The sequence below is a fragment of the Hylobates moloch genome, unplaced genomic scaffold, assembly GCF_009828535.3.
Source record: "Hylobates moloch isolate HMO894 unplaced genomic scaffold, HMol_V3 SCAFFOLD_19, whole genome shotgun sequence".
Classification (NCBI taxonomy): domain Eukaryota; kingdom Metazoa; phylum Chordata; class Mammalia; order Primates; family Hylobatidae; genus Hylobates; species Hylobates moloch.
In genome coordinates this window covers 47,590,753-47,608,747 of record NW_026652294.1, presented here as the reverse complement: position 1 = coordinate 47,608,747, position 17,995 = coordinate 47,590,753, and the positions used below count along the sequence as shown (strand labels likewise).

At 40.5% G+C, this 17,995-nt stretch overlaps 1 protein-coding gene and 1 non-coding gene across 3 annotated transcripts in view; one reads left to right on the top strand and one right to left on the bottom strand.

Moving 5' to 3' along the window:
- The window catches only part of CEP95 (centrosomal protein 95), a 31,447-nt gene that overhangs the window by 9,562 nt on the left and 3,890 nt on the right, over nt 1-17,995 (top strand). The window contains exons 5-16 of one of the 2 annotated variants that reach the window (XM_058431661.1): nt 465-570; nt 3,072-3,187; nt 5,165-5,290; nt 6,445-6,635; nt 9,496-9,608; nt 9,797-9,926; nt 10,837-10,990; nt 13,026-13,165; nt 14,656-14,748; nt 15,589-15,721; nt 16,556-16,725; nt 16,833-16,907. In XM_058431661.1, the coding sequence (XP_058287644.1) occupies nt 465-570; nt 3,072-3,187; nt 5,165-5,290; nt 6,445-6,635; nt 9,496-9,608; nt 9,797-9,926; nt 10,837-10,990; nt 13,026-13,165; nt 14,656-14,748; nt 15,589-15,721; nt 16,556-16,725; nt 16,833-16,907 (1,547 nt within the window). Of the gene's footprint in view, nt 1-464; nt 571-3,071; nt 3,188-5,164; nt 5,291-6,441; nt 6,636-9,495; nt 9,609-9,796; nt 9,927-10,836; nt 10,991-13,025; nt 13,166-14,655; nt 14,749-15,588; nt 15,722-16,555; nt 16,726-16,832; nt 16,908-17,995 lie in introns of both variants that reach the window. The other variant, XM_032139654.2, reaches the window with a different exon arrangement.
- Nucleotides 14,530-14,603, bottom strand: TRNAT-AGU (transfer RNA threonine (anticodon AGU)). Its single transcript has one exon. It is a non-coding gene; the product is annotated as a tRNA-Thr (tRNA).

Here is a 17,995-nt window from a genome sequence, read left to right as displayed (position 1 = left end):
TATTCTTCAAGTATGGTGGGGTGGAAAAAAGACTGATGGTCTTAAGAAAAATTTCACCCAAGCCCTGATGCAGCCTGACTCAGCCTAAGGCATGATTATCTTGGAGCTTGCATTACGTTGACACAATCGTGTTTTCTGTCATCTTGATATACCTCAGACATCCTTTACAGATGGAGAGGTATGAAAATATTAAATGGACCTGCCACTAACTTAAAAAATAAAACATTGCTCATACAACTGTAGACCCTGTTTTTAAAGCAACATTCTTGTTTCTTTGTTACTCGAATAATACATGCTCATTACAGGTGAAGATTTGATTCTTTCTGATTTCACTTTCACAAGAACCCTGTTTACCATGGCAAGTTAGGGGTGCCTCACTGTCCTTACCTCTCCCTGCCTCTTATAAAGAAAAAGTAGTATTCACTTAGGGGTTTTTTGGTATTGTTTTTATCTGTTCTGAACAGGTGAAACTGAACAGTATTTTAAAGAATCCGATCGAGGAGAACGTTTGGAAGAGCCAGAAAGTACTAAAGAATCTAAATCATCATGGAAAAGAGTTTCTTTTGGGAGGTAGCACTGAGTGTCTCTGAATTTAATGAAAATAAGTTACGCTTTTTGGACTAAGAATTAAAATCGCACATAATATACCAAGATGGCACCAAAAAAAGCTAATGTGAAACTTCTACTAACTTCTCATATTTTAAACTTTCCTGGGGGAGTTTTAAGAACCTTGAGTTACATATAATACCTAAGTCTTAGTATCAACTACCTGCTCATTTTTATATTTTTCTTTTTTGAGATGGAGTCTCATTCTGTCGCCCAGGCTGGAGTGCAGTGGCATGATCTCGGCTCACTGCAAACTGCTTCCCGGGTTCAAGCAATTCTCCTGCCTCAGCCTCCTGAGTAGCTGGGATTACAGGCACGCACCACCATGCCCGGCTAATTTTTATATTTTTAGTAGAGATGGGGTTTCACCATGTTGGTCAGGCTGGTCTCGAACTCCTGACCTCAGGTGATACACCTGCCTTGGCCTCCCAAAGTGCTGGGACTACAGGCACGAGCCACCGTGCCTGGTCCCTGTTTTTCTCTTAATCGTTAAAGTAGGTCATCATCTTTGCAAAAAACTTGCAAAATAGAAAAAGGAAAAAAATCTATTCCTAACTAAATAACTGCTGTTAACATTTTGTTAAATTTTTTAGTCCTTTTTACTATGTTTTTTTCTTTTTTGGATTTAGTCATATGTCTGTATAATTTTGTTGGCCTACCCCTCACCCCTGCTTTTTTAATAAAGAGACAGGGTCTTGCTCTGACACCCATGGTGGAGTACAGTGGCATGATCAGAGTTCACTGTAGCCTTGAACTCCTGGGCTTAAGCCCAAGTAGCTGGGACCACAGGTGTGTGCCACCACACCTGGCTAATTTTTCTCTTTTTTTTTTTTTTTTTTTTTTTTTTTAGCAGAGATGGCATCTTGCTATGTTGACCAGGCTGGTCTTGAATTCCTGGCCTCAAGCGATCCTACTGCTGCAACCTCCCAGATTGCTGGGATTATAGGCATGACCCACCTCACCAGGCTCGTTTCCTGCATTTTTAAACTTAACATTAAGTGTTCTCAAGTTGTTAAATTTTTTTTTTTGAGACAGAGTCTTGCTGTGTCACACAGGCTGGAGTGTGCAGTGGCACAATCTCAGCTTACTGCAACCTCTGCCTCCCGGTTTCAAGTGATTCTTGTGCCTCAGCCTCCTGAGTTCAAGGTGGGACTACAGGTGTACGCCGCCACGGCTGGCTAATTCTTGTATCTTTAGTAAAGATGAGGTTTCACCGTGTTGGCAAGGCTGGTCTTGAACTCCTGACCTCAAGTGATCCGCCCGCCTCAGCCTCCCAAAGTGGTGGGATTACAGGCATGAGCCACTGCGCCCGGCCTCAAGTTGTTAAATTCTTTGTAATAATTTGTAATCACTGTATAACATCATTCATGTGGATGCTTCATAAATTACTAAGCCATTCCTCTAAAGTAGAGTTTTTTTTAATATTGTCAAAAATGTGATACTTAATGTTTATTCTTTTTTTCCTCCTTATATCTTGAGGCTAGATTCAGAGTAAGACAGTATAAATGTTTTAAGGCTAATAAAAGTTGCCAGACTGTTTTCCAAAAAGGCCATGACCGTACATTTACCAACAGTATAGAAATGCTGGGTTACAGGACCCTCATGAGCCAATATCATTGATCATTTTCACAGTTTTTAAACTTGTGCTTCTTTCATAGAGAAAAATGTATTGTCATGACAGGTTTGATTGCACTTCTTGCTAACTAGAGGTTGAACATAATGCTATGTCTTCATGGTTCGAAGAGCACAGGCAATGCCTTCTTTTTTAGGTATAGTACATTGTAAAAAATGTGTCTCAGTGGAGACCATCATAAGATGAACATCTTTTTTTTTTTTTTTTTGAGACAGAGTTTCGCTCTTGTTGCCCAGGCTGGAGTGCAGTGTTGCAATCTCGGCTCTCTGCAACCTCTGCCTCCCAGGTTCAAGTGGTTCTTCTGCCTCAGCCTCCAAAGTAGCTAGGATTACAGGCGCCTGCCACCACGTCCAGCTAATTTTTTGTATTTTTAGTAGAGACGGGGTTTCACTATGTTGGCCAGGCTGGTCGCGAACTCCTGACCTCAGGCAATCCACCTATGTCTGACTCCCAAAGTGCTGGGATTACAGGCATGAGCTACCATGCCCAGCCTGATGAACTTCTTTCCATAAGATTTTTAAAGTAACAAAATAAGCGCAAAAGTGAAACAATTGAAGGATATTTAATGCAAAATTAGCATCCCACCCCCTTCACTCCCACACCGTAGAGTCACCAGTATTTGCTGTTCTCCTATACATTTAATCATTGACACTTTATATACAGCTATTTCTACCATTCATATATCAGTCAAAACAAAACATAAGCAGCAAGACATGCTAAGCAGCAAAAGGGAGAGTCTTTTCCTTTTTCTGCACCCAGCAGCTCTCCAGGTCCTCAGGGGAAGGGCCCTCTGGTCAGGCCGGGCCCCAAGTGAAGGAGGGAACTTTTTCAGGTGCTCCTTGTCTTCTGAGACGTTGGGCCCCCCTTGGGATGGAGATGAAGCAGAATCCACTGGTGAAATCATTAGACTTGGAGACACAGCACACACCTTTTCTCTAAGAAGTAATGGTGAGTAGTTAAACCTTAAGTATCAGTTATTATTCAACCTACAACTATAAAAATGTAAATGGCATGTAGGAGTGTTTAAAATTGAGAAGGATAGAGCGCTAACTGGACATGGGATTTGAAATTCCAGAATATCCCACTACCCATTAAATATGAACACTTATCTGAAGTCACAGGCATATGGGCAGATAAGTCCAAGGCAAATAAGTGTATGCAAGGTTATCAGGCAATTTGTGGTTCCTGATACCATGGGAAGAGAATTAGGGATGCAGCTTATAGTCTGGTCACGCTTTCAGGGTATTCCTTAATTGTAGTTTCCTGAACTAGTGATTGACTCACTTTTTTCATTGTTTCAACCAATAAGTTCGTATATGCAGTGGCAATTTTTCTTCTAGGCTTCAGGCCAGATTTCCAACAGCCTATTGCTTGCACACATAGTAGACCTGGATATCTTTCAAGCCCCAATTTTGAGCCTCCAACCTTGCCCTCCTCCAATCATCCTACTCCATCTTGCCCACCTTGGCTTCATAAATTACTAAACCAGTATATGGACCATAAGTCTTGGAATGTTCTCCCTTACTTTCGGTTCCTGGCAAACTCACCCTCCAGTAGACCAAAAAGCTATGCTTGCCATTGGGATAGGTGCAGAAACAGAAGGACCAGAGTCAAGTGTGGATATTACAAGAATGTTTCTTGAAGAGAATCAGACGGATTGATTAGGAATGGAAGGGATGGTGATTGCAGAAACAGGTTCTGTGATGTCAAGTGCTATGTAAAAAAGATGTTACTGTAAAATGAATTAGTTATTTTAGCATTATAAGTAGAGAGGGGAATTGTGTTTAAGAGTAATGCAATTAAGGCAAAGGAAAAAAGATTCAGAGAGATGCCTGGCCAAGGTGTTTGGGTTTGATGTGATAAAAGGGCTTATGGCAGCTTCCTTTTATATTGAGATTTAAAGTGTCAGATAACTATCATATACATTCACAGGCATCTAATTTAAGCTTCAATATATGGACCATAGTCTTTTTTTTTTTTTTTTTTTTTTGACACCAGGTCTTGCTCTGTCACCCAGGGTGGAGTGCGGTGGCGCAATCTCGGCTCACTGCAACCTCTGCCTCAGCCTCTCAAGCAGCTGTGATTACAAGTATGTGCCACATGCCCGGCTGATTTTTGTATTTTTAGTAGAGATGGGGTTTCGCCATGTTGGCTAAGCTGGTCTCGAACTTCTAACCTCAAGTGATCTGCCTGCCTTGGCCTCTCAAAGTACTGAGATTACAGGTATGAGCCACTGCGCCTGGCCTGGACCATGAGTCCATGTTTCAGGTACTAGCTAAGACCCTAACTCTGGTGTCTATTCATACCAAGACATGCCCATAAAACAGCCAGCATTTCCATAACCCTGGCATCTATTTTTCTAAAGCAAAATAATGAAACATTGTATGAAACTTTGCTCTTAAATTATATAAATGATTCTGGGTTACAAAATGACATCTTACTTTTTGATAGCAATTAAAAATAATTGATATTACGGCCGGTCACAGTGGCTCACGCCTGTAATCCCAGTACTTTGGGAGGCTGAGGTGGGCGGATCACCTGACGTCAGGAGTTCCAGACCAGCCTGGCCCACATAGTGAAACCCTGTCACTACTAACAATACAAAAAATTAGCCAGGCATGGTGGCGGGTGCCTGTAGTCCCAGCTACTCTGGAGGCTGAGGCAGGAGAATTGCTTGAACCTGGAAGGTGGAGGTTTGCAGTGCAGCGAAATCGCGCCATTGGACTCCAGCCTGGCGACGAGGGAAACGCTGTCTGAAAAAAATAATAATGATAATTGGTATTTTGAGCAGTTGGACCAACATTATTTCTTTCAACATTATTTAATATTTCTATTTCCTGAGTACAAAACTCTTGGCTTTTAGTATAATGTTCAGCAAACTATTTTGATAGTTAAAAATTTTACCGTTAATATTTTCTTTCCTAGGTGCTCAATGTCCTAATGAAATGCTGCCTAAAAACGCCTTAGCCTCACCAAGTTCTAAATCACATGAAGATATGTTGTACCCTCCTAGTGTTTTGTCCAAGAATAGGACATCCTTTGTTGAAGACAGTGAGTTGTAATGGATGTTAGTTCTTTACTGCTGATGATCATTGTTGGGGCAATTGTTGTTGCTATTAGCCTTTTTACTTTTATTGCTGTATATGAGATCCTTTTTGGTCTTACATGATCTTACTTGTAAATGTTTGCTATTAATTATGATATCTGAATTCTGCTTAACATGGTCTTTGGTTGCATATTTTTGCATCCACTATTTTATTATCTAAATTCTCACCACTCACCTTTTTTTTTTAAATGAGACAGAGTTTCTGATACATTAGTACATCTATTGGTGGCCTTCACATTATTGGTAAATAACAAAGTATAGTAACTGGAAAAACATTCTTTTTTTGTTGTTTTGAGACAGTCTAGCTCAGCTCACTGCAACCTCTGCCTCCTGGGTTCAAGCGATTCTCCTGCCTCAGCCTCCCAAGTAGCTGGGATTATAGGCGCTTGCCACCATGCCCAGCTAATTTTTGTATTTTTAGTAGAGACGGGGTTTCACCATGTTGGCCAGGCTGGTCTCGAACTCTTGACCTCGTGATCCGCCTGCCTCAGCCTCCCAAAGTGCTGAGATTACAAGCGTGAGCTACCACACCCGGCCTGGAAGAATCATTCTTGTTTCTTATTATCATCTCTGGAATTTTCATATGGTAGTAATACATAAAAATATTTCTGCCTAACTAGTTTTGTAACGTGGATGAACTATAATTCACGTAACATAACATTCTTCAAGCCATTTAAGTTGCTTCCAGTTTTTTATTTTAAAGTAACTTTCAGGGAACAGTTTTATGATAATAACATTAAAATTACATCTGGGGCCAGGCATGGTAGCTCACACTTGTAATCCCAGCACTTTGGGAGGCTGAGGCAGGAGGATCACTTGAGCCCAGGAGTTCGAGACCAGCCTGGGCAACATAGCGAGACCTCATCTCTACTTTTTTAAAAAATTAAAAAATTAAAAAAAAAATTACATCCTAATTTAATTAGATCCCTGTGTGCTGAGGCTACATCCCTGGTTTAATTATTTTCTTACGTGCTTTGTCTTAAGTTTAAAAAATATTTCTGATGTATGTGAACATGTTTATATAGGTATGTATGTATATAAAATGGTTTATTTCTTAGAATTGCATCGTAATATCCATTTTAATTTGTCTTACTAGCAGAAACCCTTTCTGTGAGTGGGATTCCAAATGCTAGGAAGCTAGGGGAGCCTATCCGAGCAGCTATTCCTTTACATCCACCCTACCACCCTTCAGAGCCTCGAGCACCCTGCCCCATAGGAAAAGAATACTTGCATTCAAGTCAGTGGTCCCCAGCCGTAAATTCTACTGGAGAGCATACGGAATTTTCTGGGGTAAGTGGAAAGGCTTACTTTCAGTTGGCTAGAAGTACACATGTATGTGTGTCTGTGTGTGTGTTGGTAATTGATTAGAAGCCTGTGTGTGTGTATGTGTATTGGTGAAGTCTTTATTCTTTGTCAAGGAAGCCCCTGTATTTAAAGAAGTCTCTGCTAGAATTATCAAGCATATTGCACTAGTCAAAGCATTGCACTCCTTAAAATTTGCCTCTGTATACACCTGCACATTCTTCTTCTAGGAAGAAAAACGAATGCATATAAAGGGAAATAATAAGAGCCAACACATAGTGAATGTTTATTTTGTGCCAGGCGCAGTTCTGGATACTTTAGGGGTATTGAATAATTTACTGCCCATAACAACTCTGGAGTAGCTACTATATTTTATTGTTGGGAAGCTGATGTAGAGAGGGCAGGGTTACACAGCAGTTACAGAGTCAGGATTTGAACTTGGGCATTCTGGCTTCAGAGTCCATATTGTGTCCATAATTTAATAATTTCAAATTTAGAAAACACAGAGTGGAAAAGAAAATAACCATCCATGCATATTCTCATTATCCAGCATGAACCACTGTTAACATATTGGCCTATTTGCTTCAGTTGCAGTGAGCCAAGATCGTGCCATTGCACTCCAGCCTGGGTGACAGAGTGAGACTTCATCTCAAAAAAAAAAAAAAAGAAAGAAAAAACCCTTTTTATATAGTCATCCTGTCCTTATCTTTCTAAAAAGAACAGGACTGGGTTCAGTGGTTCACACCCATAATCCCAGCACTTTGGGAGGCTCACGTGAGTGCCAGAGTTTGAGACCACCCTGGGAAACATAGTGAGACTTTGTCTCTACTAAAAATAGAAAATTAGCCTGGAGTGGTGGTGCATGCCTGTGATCTTAGCTACTTAGTAGGCTGAGGCAGGAGGATCACTTGAGCCCAGGAGCTGCAGTGAGCTGTGACCACACCACTGCATTCCAGCCTGAGCAGCAGAGCAAGATCCTGTCTCTAAAAGAAAAAAATAAGAAAAACAACAGGCAGGTATGTACACAGGGTAGATATATAAACAGTGATACATTCTCATTATGTAAACATTCAAGCAATGCATTAAAAGTACAGAGATGAAATAAGCATTATTAACATTAGGTGACCACATTCTCAACATTCTATGCATCTAAACAGGAGACTGATTAGATAAAAAGAGGTGTTAAAATGGAGTCATAAGATAATGTTTACTTTTGGGGGAATCATAGTGGGGGTTTTGGAGATGGTTCTGAATTGGTAATATTCTGTTGCTTGACCTGGGTGGCAGTTAAAGGGGAGTGTTTATTTTCAAATAATTCATTGAGCTAGAAATACTTTACTTTAAAAGTTTTATAAAAATATGATTATATTTTAGTTGCTATTTAGTAAAAGGTTGTTTTTTTTTTTTTGAGACAGAGTGTCGTTCTGTCGCCCAGGCTGGAGTGTAGTGGTGCAGTCTGCACCCACTGCAACCTCCACCTCCTAGGCAAGCGATTCTCCTGCCTCAGCCTCCCAACTAGCTGGGACTACAGGCACACATGCCACCACACCTGGCTGATTTTTTTTTTAAATATTTTTAGTAGAGATAGGGTTTTGCCACGTTGGCCAGGCTAGTCTCAAGCTCCTGGCCTCATCCGCCTGCCTCTGCCTCCCAGAGTGCTGAGATTATAGGCATGAATCACCACACCCAGCCTACTAAAAGGTATTTAATTTTACTTTAATAGAAAAAGATAATGAAGTGAAAGTAAAGATATCATTAAACATTAAATAAATGGCCGGGTGCGGTGGCTCACGCCTGTAATCCCAGCACTTTGAGAGGCTGAGGTGGGTGGATCACGAGGTCAGGAGTTCAAGACCAGCCTGGCCAAGATGGTGAAACCCTGTCTCTACTGAAAATACAAACATTAGCCAGGCGTGGTGGCAGGTGCCTGTAATCCCAGCTACTTTGGAGGCTGAGGCAGGAGAATCGCTTGAACCCAGGAGGAGGAGGTTGCAGTGAGCCGAGATTGCACCACTGCACTCCAGCCTGGGTGACAGAGTAAGACTCCATCTCAAAAAACAAAAACACATTAAATGTTTCTTCATCACAAGAAGTATTTTCTAAAAGATTATCTCTGAGACCAAGAAATAAATTTAGCCAGACACGGTAGGTCATGCGTGTAATCCCAGCACTTTGAGAGGCTGAGGCGGGTGGATCACCGGAGGTCAGGAGTTCGAGACCAGCCTGGCCAACATGCGAAACACCGTTTTTACTAAGAATACACAAAAAAATTAGCCGGGTGTTGTGGCACATGCCTGTAATCCCAGCTGCTAGGGAGGCTGAGGCAGGAGAATCGCTTGAACCTGGGAGGCGGATCGAGCCATTGCACTCTAGCCTAGGCAACAGAGTGAAACTCTGTCTAAAAAAAAAAAAAATGAAATTTAAAATGTTAAGGGTTTATATTCATATTTTGGGAGGTGTTGTCTTTGTTTTAACTGTTTCAATTTTGGACTGCCTTTATTGACATCAATACAAAAGATAACCACTTGAATACTTTGTACTAGTGATAATTTTTTGGTTGCCCAGGTAGTGGTAATGCCTGAAATTGCATATTTAGAGAACACCTGGCCTGTGTTTTTATTTGAAAGGCATCCTGAGCCACACTTGTTCTCTGAGCACAAGTTTCTAGACATTGCGCCAGTCCTTTGGTGCATTGGGTGTCAATAGGGTCTTTTGACAAATGCACTTCAAAACACTTAGATTGAAGGCACGTAGCTTTGTGCCACAGTTCCTCCCTTCCTCACCCCCAGAAAGTTCATGTTTCTTATTTGTAGTTTATTCAAATCAACTTTTTTTCTGTTTTTAATAGGATCTAGATGATAGAGTTTTCTTAATTTCCAAGTTGCCTAAAGACAGCAAACGGGAAGTATATCCAGCTCAGGTCCAAGGGCCTAGGACAAGGAAGTCTCCCAAAGGAAAAAGGTAACATTACTGCAGACTTCAGTGTTTACAGTCTGTTTGCAAAGGAATTTGAAAATGCAGGGGCATGGTCTCCAAATTTAGCTGTGAAGACCAGAATGAAATATTTGTTAAAGTATGTATTACAGTTATTTTAAACTAAATAATAGACACCTAGCTATTTGACTGTCAAATGGTCACTTTTATTACAGAAATGAAAACAGAGCTACAGCCTCATCCTGCAATTCACCTTTCCCCCAGAGGCCAAGAAAGAGATTAACAGAACAAGAATTACATGATGTATCAGAAGAACTCTCTCAGCGGCTCTCTGAACTAGATTGGGCAAGTCTTGTTTTTTCATCTATATTGAGATTCCCATGGGTTAAGTGAGCATTTAAGTAATCTCTCAATTGAAAGTGAGGTATTAGAAAATTAGTTGTGTCTTATTAATAGATACTGTGAAAATGTTCCGTAAGTCAAGCAGGTAGAACAGGAAGTGATCTCTCAGCCTTTCATGATCTAACTAAATTTGGTGCAGATTTATCCAAATTGTATTGAATTCTGATGAAAACAAAATCATTTAACATAAACGATTATGTTAAGCCATTTTTCTTTAAATATGTCTTTATAGTTCCCCTTTGCCGCTAAAGACAGATCTGGTGTAAAATTGGATGGATCACTGATTCTCACAAAATACAATATTACAGTTTTAAGGTATCATTGAATGAATGTTTTAAATCCCTATGTGACTTAGTCTAAAGTTTATTGAAACTTAGTGATCCATAGCACTGATATACACCTTTTTAAAACTAAACATGTATGCCAGGTGCAGTGGCTCACAACTATAATTCCAACACTTTGAGAGGCTGAGGCAGGCAGATCACTTAAGCCCAGGAGTTTAAGACCAGCCTGGGCAACATGGCGAAACCCCATCTCTACAAAAAATGAAAGATTAGCTGGGCTTGGTGGCATATGCCTGTAATCCCAGCTACTCAAGTGGCTGAGATGGGAGGATCACTTGAACCCAGCAGGCAGAGGTTGCAGTGAGCCCAGCTAGCACCACTGCACTCCAGCCTGGGTGACAGAGTGAGATCCTGTCTTAAAATAAAAGTAAATAATTAAACATGCATAAGCGTCTGAAAACTTGTTATTAGTGACTGTCAAAGGAAGCGTTTTTAAAGGTCTGCCTACTCCTACGAATTTATGTTCTGCTGAAATCAGTGAAAGACGTTGAAAAGAATTTTCTCAATAGATGTTAAAAAGTGCTCTGGGTGATCGGATTAAAGAAAAGACTGACCATAAAGAAGAAAATATTGGAAATGAAGAGGTAGAGGATGTAACTGAGGAGACACTATCTCAGCACAGTGATGGCATCGTGGAGTATGGGCCAAAGAACTCAAGGCCAGGTACTTACCCCAGAGAGACTGAGAAGGGGACATCCATGTGAACTACTTAGGCAGTTCCATCTGTTCTTAATAACTTATATTCTAATTTTAAATAGTTGAGAAATAAAAGCATCAAAAGTAATATCAAACACCTGGATCTTCCCCAACTAGAAGTAGCAGGTGTTAACAATTATATTTGCTTTAGCCCCTTTGTGTTTAAGAAATAAAACAGTAGAAACCCCTTCTGCTCTCCCCACAGATCTCTTTTCCCCACCCTCAGTGCAACCACTATCTTAAAGTTGGCATCTTTTCTTCTGATCCTTGTTTTTATACTTTAACAGCTCATGCATTACTTGTCTAAACATAGTATTGTGTTATGTTGTTTAAAAATTTACATCCTATATTATTCTGCAACTTGCATTTTTTTCTGACATTGTCTTAGAAATCTGTTTATGTTGATACTTACAGATCCAGCTCATTCATTTTAACTGCAGTGTAACTGAGTTCTTACAGTGTGTCACTTTTGTGTGGGTATATATATAGCAGTATCCATTTCCCCTACTGCTGGACATGACTGAGTTCTTACAGTGTGCCACTTATGTGTGGAGATATGTATATATATGTGTGTGTGTGTGTGTGTATGTGTGTGTGTATATGTGTGTGTGTGTGTGTGTGTGTGTGTGTGTATAGCACTATCTATTTCCCCTATTGCTGGACATGTTGTTTCCAGTTTTTATTACTATAAAAATTCTGCAATGAACAGCCTATAATATGTGCAAGAGTTTCTGTGGTATCTCCATCTAGTAGGATTGCTGGATCATAAGGCCTACATTTCTTCACCACTGCCAACTTGCCCACCAAAGTGATTGCACTGCTTTATACTCATATCAGCAGTTTCTGGTTTGCCATGTCTTTACAGACACTTCCTACTGTTTGATATGCCATTGTTCAAATCCAATTATCCTGTCTTCCACCAACTGAAATCCTGCATATTTTACATTTAGTTTTATCTACTTTGGTCATCCATTGTTTCTTCAGAAACAGTCTTTTTCTGACCCAACTTCCTTAACTTTTTCAGTTGTTTTTTACTCCTTCAAGAATGCTCTTTCCTTCTCTTGATTATTTCCTCTCTTCCCTTTAAAAGGACTCAGCTAATTTCTAGGTACCCTCATCCAGGAACCTCTTCCTTTTCCTTATTATGTACATACACATGGTATCCTCTTGTGAAAACAGGTTATAAATTATTATTTCAGGCGTGTCTTCAGTTTCTAGAGAAAAATACATCATGAGCAGCTATCATTTAAAATAGATTATGCAAGTCAGTTTTTAAAAATACATCTTAGAATTTGAAATGTGAAAGATTTGAATGAAAAGCATGTGAAAAAAAGAACAAGCTCGGAAAATTTATTTATAAAGGTACTAAACTAGCTTCCTTGGTCTTAAGGCTATCTTGAAGTGCTTTTCCCACCGGAGTCACCCTCTTCACAACTCGCAGATCCCCAGACACACCTATAGACAATGGGATAAAAAGGTTTGTAGAAAGAAATGGTTTATTAGATCTCTTTGGCAGTGTGCAGTTAGGAGGGCTAGATAGCTAAGTAGGGAAAAATTGAGACCGCTTAGACAATACTTAATACATTAACTTTGCCTATAAGCATATATAATAAGATAGATATGTATGCTTACATCCCACCTCCTCAGGACCCAGATAGAGTAAAAGGATAGCAGATGCGTGGCTCAGATAATTTACCTTTTCTCTCTTCGCATCTCCCCCTATCACCAAGAGCACTCTCCATAGTCCTTTGTGCATAGGAGCATTCCACATGTTGAATATCCAGAGTTGCATGTAGAAGCTAAGTATTTGAGACAGTACACATTTGTATGCATTTGTCTGTTTACTTGGTGTTATCATACCAATACAAGTTAGTTACAGGAGAGAGTCCCTTTAGCACATTCACTCGTCAGTCTCTTTGGATTTAGTAAAAACCAACTTTGGTTTCCAGCATAACATTCTGGCTATCCGGAACTAATGTTATATGTCTTTTCTCTGTTGCAGGACTTTCCATGCGTAGAAAGCCACCCTACAGATCCCATTCGCTCTCTCCATCTCCAGTTAACAAACACAAACAGTTCCACGTGGAGAGAAAAAGGCAGCGCAAGCCAAGAGAAACAGATATCCGCCAACTCCGAGCACAGGTTCTTCCCCATCTCTTGACTACCATTAAGCAGCAGCCAGTACCATTTCCCCTCAGCCACATGCTACCATGAACATACTGTTGATTTAAGGCTTAAAATACATTTAATATTCTTGAGCGGAGTGGATGATAGAGAGCTATGTGACATAGCTTATGTCCCCATTAGCATAAAATTATGCTCATGAAACTCTTTAAAAAAAAAATAACCTGGCCGGACATAGCTTGGTGTTCCAGTAGATTAAGAAAGAGGAGATCAGTGTGAGTTGTTATTTTCAGAGTGAGCTTCAGAGATGAGGGGAATTTGAGGTGGATTAAACATGACAGGCCACTTGAGTTACAGAGAAGATAAGATCAAGTACCCAAGACAGGAATGAGAGGAGGTGGTTGGGATTCAACAACAAAGAGACTGGTATGATTACCTAGGAAGACTTTCCACTGTGGAATGTGGATTTTGAAATGTAGCATGGATTTAGAACACTTATTTGCAGTAGTAGGTTTTATAATGCGGTAGGATTTATAATGGTGAAAAACTAAAACTAATTCAGACGTCTTACACTCATTTGTAACTCAGCATGTAACTTCCACTCAAGAGAGTATCAAAATGATTGCAAAAACTTGAGAACAGAAAAAACGGATGATGTAAAATTTCATTTTATGTCCCAATTATATATGTTAAAGTAATGTAGATTTGTGAGCCAGGTGCAGTGGCCCTGCACTTTGGAAGGCTGAGACAAGTGGACCACCTGAGGTCGGGAGTTCGAGACCAGCCTGGCCAACATGGTGAAACCCCATCTCTACTAAAAATACAAAAATTAGCCAGGCATGGCAGTGCACACCTGTAGTCCCAGCTACTTGGGAGGCGGAGGCAGGAGAATCACTTGAACTCGGGAAGTGGAGGTTGCAGTGATCCGAGTTTGTGCCACTGCCTCCAGCCTGGGCAAGAGTGAGACTCTGTCTCAAAAAACAAAAAAACCGTACATTTGTGATACAGAGTCTGAAAGGAATTTTTTAAAAAGTGAATGAGCTTGATATTTTAGGGGTGGCAGATATCCTAGGTGAATTTTTTTCCTTTTTTTTTTTTTTTTTTTCTCAAGGCGGAGTTTCACTTTTGCCACCCAGGCTGGAGTACAATGGCACAATCTTGGCTTACCTCAACCTCCGCTTCCCGGGTTTAAGCTATTCTCCTACCTCAGCCTCCTGAGTAGCTGGGATTACAGGCATGTGCCACCACGCCCGGCTAATTTTGTACTTGTAGTAGAGATGGGGTTTCTCCATGTTGGTCAGGCTGGTCTTGAACTCCCGACCTCAGGTGATCCACCTGTCTCAGCCTCACTGCACGTGGCTAAGAGCTTGGATACTTGGTTGAGGCACCACTGGGATTCAAACTCAGGATCTCCTGTTTACTAGACAGGTGCTTTAACCAACTAAGCCATGGTGCTGCCCGTTGTGTATGTTTTTAATAACTGTAATATATGACCTTTTCCCCTTTAGGCGTTTACTGAAGCATTTGAAAGGGAACTAAGAAGACATAAAGTTCAAGAGAATATTGGACCTCTAAGAATATATGAGAAGGAGGAGGAAACAGTGGGTAAAAGTCTCCATTGTAATAAATGCCATTTGATCAGATGAATGGGAAGTACAAAGATGATCCTTTTAAAAGAAGAAGAGGCCAACAGGGCCTTAATCATGAGCTTTTTAGGAAAAGGCAGGATTTCATGTCATGATACAGGACTTGCTTATTAATAAGGCATTCAGGTTGCTAAAATATGACAAGACATGGTACCAAAGAAAACTAGTGTTTTTCCCCTACTTAAAACTTCCCATCAGTTTTTAAGGGTTTATTTGACTTAGCAGTTCACCAGGGGCTTAAAAACTAGTCTAGGCTGACAAAATTAAAGAAGAGCAAGAGAAGACAGAACATCCTAGTTGCTCTAGACCTGGTTGTAAGAAACCCAAAACAGAAGTTTTCATTGCCTTTCAAAAGAATGGTTACAGAAACTAAGTGAAATCATGGGGAAAATGCTTATGCTAAAATATTCATGAACAAAACAGGATATAAAGTACAGTATGGTTACAATTAAGCATACTGCATAGTTGCCTGAGAATTTTTTTAATCTACATGGAAAAAGAGAAGTACATCGAAACATTAATAGTTAAAAAAAGATTAATAGGGGTTGTATTTAGGGGTGGGACTATGGTGACTGAAACTTGAAAAAGATTCAGTACTTTTTCAAATTCCAGGGGATGCCAGAGGCCAAAAGATGCCTTTAACTTAGAGTAAATGAATATTAACCAGATTTTACAAATTTGAAGTAAGGTGGTTTGGCTGGGGAGTAGTTAGCTGTTTTTGTCAATATGTAATATTTAAGATGATGTATGAAAGAACTATTAGACCTTTTATTCTGTTTTATATCTGCTTCTAAGGAAAAAATATACAGAGGAGAAGCTGTTCGTAAAGGAACTCCAGAATGTAGTCAGCCCTGGAAGATTTACTCTAGAAAAACCACAACTCAGAGTCCACGAGGTGGCCTCCCAAAGCCAAATAAAGCAGTTCCAAGTAAGAAGCACAGAATTGTACTTTATGGAAAACTGGCAGCCTTTGAAAGCATGTGCAGTATTCCAAGGACACAGCACTGAAAGCTAACATCCACCAACAGTCAGCCGAAGAAAGTTTTTTTTTTGTTTTTTGTTTTTAATCATTGCCATGTGGCTGGTTTTCCGTAGAGGGCTAGAACTCTTCAATAAGGAAGTACTTTAGGGAGGCCTATATATATTGGCACCCAAGGAATGCCAGAACTGCCACCTGCTGCTCCAGCGTTAGCCTCACTCCTGTGCTTACTCACTTTGACTGCCTTTTTGTCTATTTCTGGGAAGTTGGTAGAATGAAAGGGATGCTCCAAGGCAAGCAGATGGCCTGTCCACCTCCTATATATTGACAGTGCCAATGAGTGTAGAGTCTTGTTACAAGGAAACAAAGTCATGAGAAATGCCAGGCTTCCTGTTATACCCAAAGACTGCTGGCCCTCCTACTATATCCTTTAGACCAGAAACTTTTTCTTCTAAGCACTTACCTACCAGGAGGGTTGAGGAGTCTTCTGTTTTACCATACATAGAGAATCCACCTGCAGGCACTGAAGCAGCTGAGCAATTAGGATGGACTTCCCAGGACCAGCATGGCATCAATTCAGAACTATTGAGCTTATTTTTATCCTTACCAGTAGTTGGCTTACTCCAATCAGATGAGGAATGCAAATTATTATAAGTACATTTAGAATTGTTCTTTTCAGGATCAAAACCACATCACTTACATAAGCTTTGATCTACCAGGGATGTTGGATGACAGTTCTTGTCCACAAGTCTCAAATTAAGAACATCTTATTTTACCTTGCAGTGAAAGTAAGTGAACACAGTCTCCTTCCCCTTATGCTGGAGCAGTTTCCGTTTCTCTATGTTTCTGGCCCAACACTAAGCAAAATGTGGAAACAGCAAATTGCACAGGTTGAACAGCTTAAGAAAGAGGCATGTAGAGAAAATCGATCAAAGAAGAAACTCCAAGATGAAGTAAGTTACTGTCAGTCTTAAGCATAGGAATTTAAATGAGAGAAGAGCTTATCCTTGAGAATTGAGTGAACAGCATTATTAACCTTAACTTCATGTCCCCCTTCAAGATAGAAGAAGCCCTAAGAAGGCATGACCTCCTTACTACCCTTGTCAAGAAAGAATATGAACATAACAAGAGACTGGTATGTCAAGAGCAAGTTGGGTATTATAATTCTGAATTTGTTATATTCACTGCCTTTATCTGTGCTAGCTGGGCAACAGTCGCACAGACCCTTAACCTCTAACACCTGCATGTGGAAGTGTTGCCTAGGTCTTCAACCAAAATTGATAGCCCATGCCTGTAATCCCGGCACTTTGGGAGGCTGAGGTGAGAGGATCGCTTGGGACCAGCCTCAGCAACATAGTGGGACCCTGTCTTTAAAAATATATATATGGGTGTGGAAAAAATGAGCCTGGCATGGTGGCATTTGCCTGTGGTCCCAGCTACTTGGGAGGCTGAAGTGGGAGGATCACTTGAGCATGGGAGGGTGAGGCTGCAGTGAGCTATGATCTTGCCACTGCACTCCAGCCTGGGTGCCAGAGTGAGACCCTGTCTCAACAACAAAACACACAAACCCAAAATAGGCAGGAGGAAGAGCTAGGTACTTTATATACACAGTTTCAGTTAGTCTTTATAGTAATGTATTAGAGATGTTTTCTATGAAATGAAAACCCTGAAGCTTTGAGATACTAAGTAACTTGCCCTGGGTCTCACTGATAAGCAAGGGACACAGCTGAGATTTTAATCCAGTTCTGTCTGTGGACTCCATGGACCCATCTAGGTGCCAAGTAGCTGAACTTAGTGCTGTTTGCCCTCTCCCATCCTTCTCAGGTCCCAAGTAGAGAGCTCCAGGATTTATCAGCCTCCGTTATAATTTTGACTAGGAATTGTACTTAGAGAATTATGAAGGGAGAGGATGGAGGTCAGAAACAGTCTGCCAAAGGGAGAGATTTGAAAACCTTTGCCTGAGTGTGGAGTAGAGATAAGCCATGAGAACTGTAGTACTAAACAGTTCCAGAAAGACATCTCAGGAACTGCAGATGGTACTTTGCTATGGGGGAAAAACACTAGTATTTGAAACACCTACGTAAGAGGCTTTATATACATGACCCCATTTTATCTTCACTCCTTTGTCAGATATTGTCTAATTTCCTTAGTTTTTGCCTAATTAAATACTCCTGGCAGCTCAGGCTCTGCTTGAAAGTCTGGGTGTGCCATTTGCCTACTCCT